Below are 12,979 nucleotides of genomic sequence, written 5' to 3'. Positions count from 1 at the left end.
CGTTTCATAACCAGCCAAATAATGTCCATTTTGTTACAGATCAGGTTAGATTTTTAGTGTGCTCTTCCTTGTAATCAGCTATTTTTTCTTGTTCTTCATGGAAATCAGAAAAATAAGAGCAATAGTGCTTATTCAAGAGCCTGCAAACCCCTCCTTTAGAAGCCAATATCATATCAAGGGCCAGTTCGTTTTGCAACATCATGGCCCTCATTTCAGTCGTTTATTTTTTAACATACAAATATGTTCAGCAGTTTTATTAATCAGTTCAGTTAGTACATGTGATGAAGCATTCAATTCAGCTATAGTTCTATAGATACTATAATGAGGGAAAAAGAAAATACCTGTTCATATGGGTATATTGATCTTTTGTTTCTCAAGTGGCCAGTTGGTGGAGACCAATAATCTCGATGGCTGGGGTAATGTAGCCTACATAGCAGCACCCGGACCACTTAGTGGAGAGCCAGGAATATGCACAGTCTCCGCATGTGTTTCCTGGAGTGGATACTGCTACTTTTTTCGAAAAAGATGAAACATTATGCCAAGTCAGTTTTTTCTCAAACAACCTCTGTTCAAAATCTATTTGAAGCACTGGAACTGGAATCATATAAATGCTTCCTTTGTAGTGTTCTGGCACAAATACACAGATCCAGCAATTGCTGTTGTTAAGGTTTTCTGCATATTGATGTAGTACTTGCAGAAAGAGGTTTTCCTTCATCTCAGCTGGAGGAGAAGTCAAAACCATCAGGAGCATGGGTGGTTCGTGCTATAGGACTGCAGGACTGCAGCCCCCCCAGCTGTGGAAAAGAAAAAAAAAAAAAAAAAATCAGTGAGTCTCAGAACGTTTCTGAACTTCCGCACATACACACTAGGCAATTGCTTAACTCAGAGAGGATTCCGCACATAAGCACTTGGCAATCGCGGAACTCAGAGTGGATCCAGACTGCTGCAACAGCAGTCCAGAGTAGGAAGAAGGCATCTTGGTACTCTGATGCCCAGAATTCTATGCGGAGATGACCACATAGAATGGAAGAGATCTGGACTGCAACATCCGCAGGCTGGAGCCTGCTCTCATGGGGAAGGAGGAAGTGCTTACACAAGAAGAACATGTTTACCTGACCTGAAGCTACTGGGGGAAGGACGTGTTATTAAAGCTGCTGCAGTTGTTTACCGGACTTAGGTACTATTGAAGCAAGCATACGAAGTGTGTGTGTGTGTGCTGCAGATGAGGGACACCAGGTACTATTGAAGGTGTGTGTGTGTGTGTGTGTGTGTGTGTGTGTGTGTGTGTGTGTGTGTGTGTGTGTGTGTGTGTGTGTGTGTGTGTGTGTGTGTGTCTGTGTGTGTGATGTCCCAGTTGATATATACTGGTGGCTAGAGAGAACTCAGATGGTGGTGGCTCAGGCTTGAATCCTGTACCTTGGGTGCAGGTAGCAACAGCCTGAATTCCCTACCCACCACCATCTCTGAAAACTTTGCAGATATTTGCCTCATATTTTTATTCTGTTCTGTTCCTCATAAAATCTGTGGATTTTTAATTCAGTACATAGTTGATGGTGCAGTGGTAGCACTGTTGCCTTACAGCTAGAGGTTCTGGGGTTTAATTCTTGGCTATGGTGCCTTCTGTGTGGAGTCTGCATGCCCTCCCTGTGTTTGTGTGGGTTTTCTCTGGATGCTCTGGTGTCCTCCCATGTTACAAAGGCATGTGTCTAGAGTGTTTCTCTCTGGGCCTCTGCTGAAAATTGGCTTTTGTTCCAAGTCAGACTTTCCTGGTTAACAAATGTTAAATAAATAAAAATGACAGGCATTTGAATTTCAGACGTCATATTCTTCAGAAAGTACATGGTAACACAAAACCTTTTATTCTAGCAATTTTCTAAGTTTATAAGATAAGATGAATATTTGAAATTTGTCTCTATTTTTGGGACTGTATTTATTGGCTTCATCCAGGTTTTTTGTGCTAAGGTTGAGAGCTATGGTGAGAACTGAATTCACTGAATATGTTTGGGGGCTGTATTCCCCCATTACTGGCTTTGTCCAGGTGTTTTGTGCTAAGAGGTTGACAGCTATGGTGAGAATTGAATTCACTGAATATGTTTGGGGGCTGTATTCCCCCATTATTGGCTTTGTCCAGGTATTTTGTGCTAAGAGGTTGACAGCTATGGTGAGAACTGAATTCACTAAATGGTAGCCATTTAAGTTTCAATCTTCCTCTCTTTCACAAAACAGCTGATTTGGCATAGTGGCATGCTGCTCTGACTGTTTTGCACAGGGTCCTGGGTTCAAGACTTGAGTGAAATGTATGGTAATACACAGCATTTTATTCTAGCAACTTTCCAAGATTATACAAGCAATGTTTAAAATATATCCCTGGTTTTGGGGCTTTTGTCACCCCAATAAATTTTGTTTTTTTCCAGATTTCTTGTGCTGCAAAGCTGAGAGATACAGCCGAGTGTCTAGTAGATTTTACAAGGAGCTGAGAGCTGTAGGGGAAGAGAAGTTTAGTGTTGCTTATGCTGAGTCTGCTTGCAATGTTAATAGCACAACAGGTAGTGTACTTGCTTTTGATGCAGAAGGCTGTGGGTTCTACTCCCACAGTAGGTAGATGCATTGCTGATACTGTACCTTGTTGTAAAGGGGGTGGATGCTGCAGTCCTTTTTGGCGAAGATACCTAGTAACTATGAAGCTATCAGTTTGCCATCCATTCCCTATTGCAATATTACTACCTTATCATTTTTTAATGTAACATAGGCAATTTATTCCTCAAGGGCAACAGGCACTTTATTCATAGATGAAACAATGACATATAAAGTTGTTTGCTAGCAGCAGCTTCATCATTAGTTTCAGATCTCTTTAATGTGGAATTATTTAGATGACATTTACTTCTTCAGAGATTATATTAAAGCAGTTTTTCAGTTTTTGTGTTTAATTCTGAAGAAGTCAAGTTTTAACTGACGAAAGCGCTTAATTCTGTTTTTCAATAAAGAAGGTGTTGGACTCACAACGAATAGTGCTTTTATTTGGGTTCAACAGTTTATTTCAAGCACTATTGCACCTTTTTGTTGTTGGATTCTATTATCTTTCTAAGTTTATAAGAGCAATATTTAAAAATTGTCCTTATTTTTGGGCCTTTGTCCTACTTCTATGTATGGCTTTGTCTAGATTTCTTGCTCTGTGGTTGAGAGGTATGACAAATGTGCCAGAGCCATCACCGTCAGCCAGAGGCATTTCAAATTGTGACATACTTGTTGCACCCCACTCCCCCATGCAGTGACTCTGGATGTGTCCAAGCAAGGCAAGGAGCAGTTATGCAGTTTAAGTGTGCAGAGTATTCCCCCATCCAAGGTAGACACAAGTACAACAGTGGCTTTTCATCTGTCCTTGATTTTGTAAAATGTTCTGGTTTTCTGTCATATTCTTATACTGGTTATTTGTGCTTCTTATTATTCAAAAAATGCATGCTGCCACAGTGCCCTGTTGCTCTGTGTTTAAGTAGGAATGCTTTAATGACCATCAGGTAAGCTTGTCTGAGTTTGTAAGATGCAAGTAAGCTTTAATAAGCATACTGTTAAAGAATTACCAACATGGAAAAAGCCTTTTTGTTGTTGCCATGCAGAGAATATTTACATAAATAGATAACGTATAAGCCTTAGGTATTGAAATGCATATGACAGTATTTGTAATAAAGGACAGGATTACAGTATTTTCAGAAGCTCATTACATTTTTTGGAGACTTGCAGTCATCTTTGCAGGCTTTATCCATAAACTAAACAGAATTCCAATTTATTACGTGTGGTCCATAACCTATGCAGTAATCCTTTAATCAATTTATCTTGAGCTTGTTTCTTGTTTGCTGCTCATTTTTTTACTTTGATCATGTTTTCCCCATGAAACAAGAAGATAGTTGTTGTCAGGCAGCAGGTCTTTTTTGGATAAGAAACATTTTACAAGTGTGGGTATCACAGAGATTGCTACTTTCTGCATGTTACTTAGTACTTTTATAAAGCTGAATATAAATTATAATTAGAACTGCAGTGGAAGGAGAAGTGGTTTTAGTTAATTGCTGCTTGTTTTTTTATACTTGATTTTGACTGGCATTCCAGTAATGTATTTAAAAAGTAATTTATTTTTTCATGCCTCACAACCTTTTTGTTTCCATCTAGATATTAAGTAAGCTGTCATGTAGCCAATGCATTGAAATATTTTTTCTACACTTCATTTTGTCTTGATTGAAGTCTCATAATGATGGTTTGGCACCTAGGGCAGCGTATTTAATTAAAGTTCCAGTTGTGGTTTTGCGCATAGCTCTGCCCCTCTCTAGTTGGCCACACCCCCTTTCCATTGGCCCCCACCCATTCAGCTGTCTCCTGCATCTCCCCTTTGATTTGAAGTCACCAGCTGCCATTGATCAGGAGGAATGTCATCATAAGCAGGCAGGGTATCATCCTTCATCTCAATGGATGCCAGACAGGTCTTCTTATGATGGGAAGCATAGATCCAAATTGGTAGGTCAGCACACCAAACAGCAGTATGAGTTGTAAGAACAAGGTACAGCCCATTCCACCTAGGCTCCAGGGAAAATTTTCACTGAAAGAATTTAATAAAAACCCAATTCCCCAGGCTGAAGATTATGGTAGGGATGAGTTGAAGGTTGGGGAAGGACTTCACAATTACTTCTGTACAAAGTATGTAAAAGTGAAACAAGTTTTGAACAATTTAGCTGTGTAACATCATTTAATGTAAGCTACACATTTTGGCAGATGGAGCATAAGGCATTCACATGAGATGGACTATAAAAATCTCATGTGGACTCAGTTTTCTGTTTGCATTTACTGCCCTCTTATAATCATTAGAACCAAAGGCAGTGCTTTGGGCCACTTTAGGCCAGTCTGCTCACATATTTTTCCCAGCCAGTTCTTGCTAGTTCGATTAATGCACTCAACTAAACCAGACAATTGTGGGTGGTGAGGACAGTGGAGATACAAATTTACTTTAAAAGTCTGACACAATTTCTTAATGATCTCAGCAATGAAGTGTATGCCCTGTCAGAATTATTAGTGTGATATATCCCAAATTTTGCTACAAATTATTTTAATAGCTCTTTTTGTTAGTCAAGCAGAAAATATGCAGACAATGATTAAGACATATTAAAAGTTGGGATGATGGAGCAAACCAATCAGGATTTATTAAATGTGTTAAACTATTTTTTCCTATATGGTTAAGGAAATTTCATGATCTTGCCAGCCAAGGCAAAATAGACCAAGGTGCCACAATGCAGACATCAAGATGTCACCGTACCAAATCATTAAACTTCATGCATCCTGATTCGATCCATTTTTCTTTCTCATTTTCTGATGCTTCTCATCCTACAGAGCAATTACTATATCAGAATTACATATAGGATTATAAAGTGTTTCAGATACCATTGTTACAGAAATCAGAAGACTATCTAACCCAGCAGCTTTTTTTTGCTGCCCTGTCAACCAGATTATAAACCCTTAAAGGCATGTCACGTCTTTTACTATGTACTTGCATTTTTTATGACTGCTACCTGTGTGGGCAACAAAAGAGAGTTGAACAATAATTTAACATAACACACATTTTTAATGCCTGTACCTGCTGATATCAAAAACCCACACTGTCTCCCTAGTTCCACAAAATCATGTACCATCCCAAATCCATATCTACTGTCCTTATAAATGATCACTGCTTTGTCCTTTGCAATCTTGTATGCCTTCATAAGTGCTACAAATTCAGACACTTGAGTTGAAGTGACCCCTTCAAGTCTTATATTATCACAGAAAAATCAGTGCATACAGCAATTCCAACAACCAGACATCCTTTTTCATTCTTGCCACAGGATCTATCCACAGAGAGCTCTAATACAGCATTTTGAATCAGAATGTCAGTCAGGTCGATCCTAGGAGAAAGAAAATGGTTAGTAACAATGATGCAATCATGAGGTTCTTCCTTCTCTGCAATTGGTTGCAGAGATGCAAGGCTCAAATTGAACACTGAACAGTTGTGATAACTGTGTCTGAAATCTGTAGCAACTCATATTTTGTCGGCCATGAGGGAGAAAATGTTGAGTTTTTGTTTTTAGTAAACAGGCATGCACTGCTTGGGGGACTGCAATAGTAGTTCATGTCCTGTGACAATTGGAGCAGCATGTTCTACCATCAGGACAGCTGAGCAGTTGCTGTCAGGCAAGGTGACAATCTTTTTGCCACTGAATCCAATGCCATTCTGTATTAAGCTAAAGGTTTGTGATTTCCCCAATGCTTTTGAGTAAGCATTCCTGCTGCAAACCCACTTTTCTTCAGGACAGAAAAGCATGAATGGCTTTCTGTAATCTGGTACACCTAAAGCAGGATCATTTGCTAAAGCTTGCTTTAACAGAATAAATTAATTATCCTAATTTTCTTCCCACAGCAAGAGTTCTGGTGCATTTTGTTTTAGCAGGTTTGTCAGTGGCTTTTCTAGCTCTGCATGATTTGAAATCCATTGCCTACAGTACCCTGCCTTACCTAAGAAAGATCTGATCTGTTTCTGGGTGACTGGACATGAAGCTTCAATTACTGCCTTGACACGTGAAGATAATATTTCTTTATTTCCTTGTAATATTACATTACCCAGTTATTTTACCTTTGGTGAAGCTGTCATTTTTCTCTTGACCCCATTATGTCCTTTCTCTGTTAGTTTAGTCAACAGGAAAATAATATTCTGTTGGCAGTGCTGCAGTGTGTCTGATCCTGTAAGTATATCATATTGCACTAATACTGACTGGTGGCAAAAATGTACATTTTCCAAGTCCGTCTTTAACATTTGCAAAAATATGAATGGACACATTCATTATATCCCTGAGGTGTGCAAGTGTACTGTTGTCCTTTACATGAAAAAGTAAACAAATGCTGACTGTCAGGGTGTAGAAGTATATTAAATAAAGCCGAGCATAAATCTGTAACAGAGAAATAAATAGCTCATAGTGGTATACAGCTAAGAATAGTTGCTGGGTTACTGACAACTGGATAAGAGGAAAGTATTGTCTCATTTACATCTCTCAAATGCTGCACAAACTTGTAGGCATTTTGGCCAGGGTTTTTAATCAGAAGTATGGAAGTGTTACAACAGCTTCTAGTAAGGACTATTTTTCCCTGCTGTAACAGAGACTGAGTAACAGGTTGTATCCCCTCTTCTGCTTTTGGTGTCAGGGGATATTGTGGTGCTCTGTGAAGTGATTTATTTGAATCTACTCAAAGTCTTACTGGTTATTCAGATTGTAACTGTCCTACCTCATTAGAATGCTGTGTTCATATACTTTGGGGTACCTGTTGCGGTAATTCATCTGCCTAAAGTTGTGATTTTTGTGTTTCATCTTCAGTGTTCAGAACTGCTAAAACGTACCCCTCTGCCACAACAGGGACATCCATATACACTTCCTAAGGGGTACAATAGATAGTCCATCCTAGTTTACATAACAGATCCCTTCCCATTATATTTACCAGAGCTGTGGTACTTAAAATGAATGTCTATTTCTCTTATATTGGACCTAAAGACACAGACATAGGCTTTGGCACAGGATAAACATTAGAAACGTTAGTCACACCAACTGCTTTTACCTTCTCTCTAGATAAAGGTATTTCTCTTGTTGAAGTCACTTTAATTACAGACCTAGTGGCACCTACATCAATTACAAATGGGACTTCCTTTTTTCCTACACTTAGTTCAACATAAAATCCCTTTTGATTTATTTTTACTTAAGTATTTAGGCTTACCTCTTTTCTGTCACCCGAGTATTGTCAGTATGGAGCTTCCTGACTTCTCTGAGTCTGTGTTGGTGGAGGTGGGAGGGGGAGCATTACTGCAGTCTGGTTGCCAGCTGCTTTAGTTCTCCTGTTGCCTCTGCCTGTAAGGGCATTCTCCTTTACAATGCCTGTCCTGCCACAGTTGAAACAGGGTTCATTGACTGGGGATGGAGGAGGATCAGTAATTCCATTCTGCCTCTCTCCCCTAGCATTCTGCTGTGTACTTCATGTTGACATTTGTCTACCATAACCTCAAAACTTCCTTTACCTCTTCCCTTATTCCCCCTTTTCATAATTCTGGTTTGTAAATCCATACCCTTTTCTTCTGCTTCTCTCTTTTTTTTTCTTCTGTGTTCTCATTGCAATGTTTAGCATATTTAAGTAAATTTCTAGTGTTTCTCCCTGCCAATTAAAGAGTATCTGTTTCAGGCAGCCTGAATCTAAGGTTGCAGACCTTGCACAAAAGCAGAGCCCACTGCTGCTGTGGCTATTTCCACAGGATCTGCAAAACCTGAATGCCTTTCCAACACTATTTTAAGACTCCTCAATCTCCCAGAGATTCACCTTTATTTTGCTTACAGCTTTTAAGGCGCACCTTACTGATTACTTCTAACAGTGCTTCCCTTTTCTCTTTCAATTATTCATACTCATTCCCTTTTATCATTGCATTTGGACCTATCCCTGCTTCTTTAACCAGTTTTCTGTAAGTTTCTTGAGTAACTACTACTTTTATTAACTGATGCAGGTCTGCCAGACTTGGGTCATAGTATTCAATTATACTACGTCTTCCCTAAATTTCACAGGGTCTTTTTTATTTTAGGAAAATCTTTAACTGCGTGATTTAAGTCTTTCAGGGTCCAAGGATGATGGACATGAATAGTTCCACCTCCTCTACCTGTTGAGGTTTGTCTAAGGGGTGCCTGTGTTATAATTTCTTTTTATTCATCATTAGTTTCAGTGCTAGTTCCCTCATTAATTTTATACTTTTCCTGCTGCATTTCAAAGTATGTAAAATAAGTATTATCAGAGTGTTGCTGTGTCATGTATTTTCCCTGTTTCCTATCTAATTTATTTCCCTGTCCTTTTTCTTCTACTGTATTGCTGTGTAGGGCATATCCAATTGGTACAGCATTGTGTGGACACAGCGACTCAATGGCTAGTGAAACACTCTCTTTGCAGGGTGCCTAAATGACTGAAGAAAACCATGTGGGAGGAGCAACAGAAGATATTGGATCTGAGGGCCCACGCATGGCAGCAAAGGAGTGCTGCCAGTAAATCAAATGCAGATCGCCTTTCAAGATAGGGAATGATATAGTATATTAAAAATACACCTTCTACCCAAGCTATGTTTCCTCTAGGTGTAAAATGGGAGAAGGTGTATAGAATGGATCACCATTTTTTCTTCAGCAAAGATGTGACATGTCTCAACCTATAGAGATCAAGAATTATTTTCTTTTTCAGAAATGCAAAATTTCCTCATACACACACACTAGCAAAGTATATTTCCTGTCTAAAGTTATGTTGACCTTATCCAGGATTAGAACTTTCTAGTTTGCTTTGGGGATGATATTTAAATTTAAAATTTAACTTAGCACAGGAAGTAAATGCCCTGGACTGTTTTACCTTATGCAGAAAAGAGGGAGCTAGGCTAAACGGCCGAGCTATTTGAATCTTCAGTGTTGCCTCAAGTCATGACACCGCCTTGGAATGTTTTCAAGTTAATTGGACTCATCTTTCTAAATTCAGAGCTTAGTTTAGCAGTTGGTCATTTGGAATTTGTGATTTTCTCTGAAGTGCTCTGTGGACTGCAGTTGAGAAGGGAGACTACCTGCTTCAAGCATTACTGACCTAATTTCTGTGGACTTTGAGTTACTCCCAATGTAGAGGTAGATTGGGTGCAATCATCTGCAATTAGTGTCAATCATATTCAGTCATTGCTGTTGCTGAAGCTAGCTGATAGAGTTTTTAATGCCTTTTGTCTGGTCAAACATTTTTATTTTACATTTATTTGTTCAAGGTCTTACTTTCATGTACATTTATTTTTTAAGCTGTATTTCATTACCAAATTTCAGTAGCTTGTGGGTATCTACTCGCACTAAGCTGTTGAAGAATAACTACTGATATGCACCTTTAGAAGAGTCTATTTGTTTAGCTATTGTTACCATAAGCTAAAATTTGATTGGCTTATGTTCAGGACAGTAGAGTGATTGTGACCTTGGTGTGCTTATTGGTAAAACTACTAGTAGTAAGTTATCATAAAAGAAGGAAGGGGTAATGGCAACAAAAAGGTATTGTTAGCCTCCTGGAATTCATCATGTTTATGAATGTAAAGCAGCTTTATCCATGTTACACTAAATGTTGGTAAGACAGTACTGTGAGCAACTGTGCTGAGAGGAAGGTTGGTGAATTCCTGGGAAGTCAGTGGTTAGTACTATACTCTTCGCTATACAGTATAGAGACCATTTAGATGTGGTTGGTACTTGTCATTAACCAAGGCAGCGTTATTCATTTGCTACACACTAAGAACAACCATACAATGATTATTATTACTGTTATTTGGGACAGCACTACAGATAGCAAGACTCTAACTTCTTTCTCTGACATGTTAACTGGTGGCAGTGGTATGAATTCATGGTAGTAGTGTAGATTTACAGACTGCACTCTGACATTGCGTGTTGAACTTTGCAAGAAGTGTTTTTCCTATAGAGGAAGTAGTAAGCATGGAAACTCCTCAGGGTTTCCAGTGTGTCACACTCTGTGGGTTGTAGTTGTTATTGTTGCTTCTGACATACCCGGCTGACAGTGTGTGCCTGATGTTTTCTGCTTGGCAAGTGTTCTACTACTTTCTTTGGAATATCCTGTAGTGACTCATGGACCTCTTGGCATAGTACATGAATTATGTTTGTTGCTCTGTCTATATACCACACATATTCTTAGCCATTTCTGTTGCTGCAGGATCTTAGACATAGTCATTTCTAGTTATCCTCATAAACACCTCACCATCAACCAACTGTTCTGTTACTGTTCTGCCACAGCACCTCCAGGGACTACTCTATCTGAAGTACTGCTAATGTTTTTACCCCTTAGGCTTTTCTTTGTTATACAGGTATCTGTCTGCATGAAGCCTGTTAAAGCTATTTTGCGAAGGCCTCTTCTCGTGGCACAGTAAGTTGTTTGATGGTATCCCCTCCTCAGAATCTTAGCTATGTATCAGGTGCCTCAGTCCCACCCCTTGTATTTTTAGGGAGCTTTACTTTATTGATGCATGTTAGTCCCATACTTAGTGGCTCCTCCAGCTAGTTCATCCTGTGGAACATTACATGTTTATAGTCATTGTCTTAGTTTTGCATTGTGAAACTCCAGTTTTTGATTGTTGCAACTATAGCTGTGGCTAACCCCTAAACTTGTTAGATGAGACAGGTTTATTTTTTCACATTTGTGTGTGTGTTGCAGTCTGTCAGTCACCCTTGTTTGCCTTGCCCATGACTTGCGGTATCCTACACTGACTCAATATATATTTCCATGTTTACAATGTTCATCGTGGAGTCTCAGCTGTGTGGCAACTTTTCTACATCTTGCCAGATCTTTAAACAGTGAAGGAGAGTTGTCTTACCAGAGTAATTAATAGTGTGCTATTTTGTTATGCCAGTTGGCGTAACCATAGTTTACGAAGATTAAGAAAGCAAGATGAAAGCCAGTTACACAGATAAATATATATAGATAAGAATATCTGTAAGTAGATAAAGTTACAGATATAGATCTAAATATGTATGTGAAAACAAATCTGTGTGTGTGTGTGTGTGTGTGTGTGTGTGTGTGTGTGTGTGTGTGTGTGTGTGTGTGTGTGTGTGTATGTATGTATCTATTCTTTTCTGAGAATACCCTAAATAAGGACAGTATGTTATATAAGAGATTAATGAGTTTCGGGCTTCCAGGCTATTTCATAGTTTACATAAGCTGTAATCAAAGCACACTGGCTGCTGTATATATTATTTCAACTTTTTTTCTCTTATTTTGCAGTCTTTCCCTGTTTCTGAAACATCATCTGGATTATTAGAATTAAATGAAAGCCAAGGTAAGAAGATAACCCACGGGTCATATCAAATGCTAGCCTACATTGTAAACTAATGTTTTAAATAAAAACAATATTAGAAGTACAAATATGTATGTGTGCATATATATATATATATATATATATATATATATATATATATATTTTTTTTTTTTTAATTTACATAGAACTTTATCTGCCTGAGTAATACTATATTTAAACTTCAGTTATTTAGAGCTGTTTGATAATTAAAGATATGGGTTGTATTTGAATGTAGCAGTCACAGGACATATTAAAAAAGCAATATATTTGATACAGTTTGATTTTCATAATTTCTTATCATGTTTTATTATTAATATTATTATTATCATATTATGTTAAAAAACTAAGTGGATGTATTTATTTTTTTAGCCAGTGGACTAAGCAGTTTATCCTTAAGGATGGTTTCTGTCATTCTGCTATGAATTACAATCTTAGAAAAGAAACTGAAAGACAAAGGCCAGGAACTCTGTCACTTTTAGTAAATTTAGATCTGATGTTGTTAATCTGCATTCATTCCTTACTGATGGGTTATCGGTTCCTCGGAACCGAGCTGGCTTTATACCAAGCTCGCGTCAGCCAAAAACTCTCGAGCCAAGATCCTACCCACAATGCTCTGCTCCCTGTTACCTCAGATCTTGTTTGCCGCATTGCTGTACAGCCATGTCAAACCTTCTCTCTCAGCTAAGTCTTTAACTTTTTGAAGTTTTTCTATTATTAGTGTTTAGAAAGTTTTCAATTCTTCACTATCTCTATCCTCCTACCCTATTGCAACTTTGAGACTCTTTCCCTATAGTATTTTCCTTTTTCTTACCTTTGAGGTAATTCTCCATTACCATCGTTGGTAATTCTTCTTCTTCTTCTTCTTCTCCCTTTCTTACACTTCTGGGTAGTTTCCTAACCTTTTAATAGTGTTGTAGTTTCTCCCTTGATATCACAATGTCGGATAAGAAAAGTAGTGTTGGTTTCAAACAATGTACAGAATGCGGCTGTAAATTACCACTTTCTGATGGCCATGATTTGTGTGTTTATTGTCTCAATGTTTCCCAGCTTTCAGTGGACCCTCCATGTGGGATATGTAGAAAT

At 38.4% G+C, this 12,979-nt stretch overlaps 1 protein-coding gene across 1 annotated transcript in view; it reads left to right on the top strand.

The window, feature by feature from the left end:
* SPAG17 (sperm associated antigen 17) overlaps nucleotides 1–12,979 on the top strand; it is a 3,638,922-nt gene that overhangs the window by 2,968,088 nt on the left and 657,855 nt on the right. The window contains exon 38 of the mRNA XM_044071485.1: nucleotides 11,824–11,878. Within this exon, the coding sequence (XP_043927420.1) occupies nucleotides 11,824–11,878 (55 nt within the window). The remainder of the gene's footprint in view (nucleotides 1–11,823; nucleotides 11,879–12,979) is intronic.

Source organism: Protopterus annectens, chromosome 5.part0 (genome assembly GCF_019279795.1).
Source record: "Protopterus annectens isolate FY-2018-M chromosome 5.part0, PAN1.0, whole genome shotgun sequence".
NCBI classification, from domain to species: domain Eukaryota; kingdom Metazoa; phylum Chordata; order Ceratodontiformes; family Protopteridae; genus Protopterus; species Protopterus annectens.
This window is presented reverse-complemented; position numbering and strand designations above follow the sequence as displayed.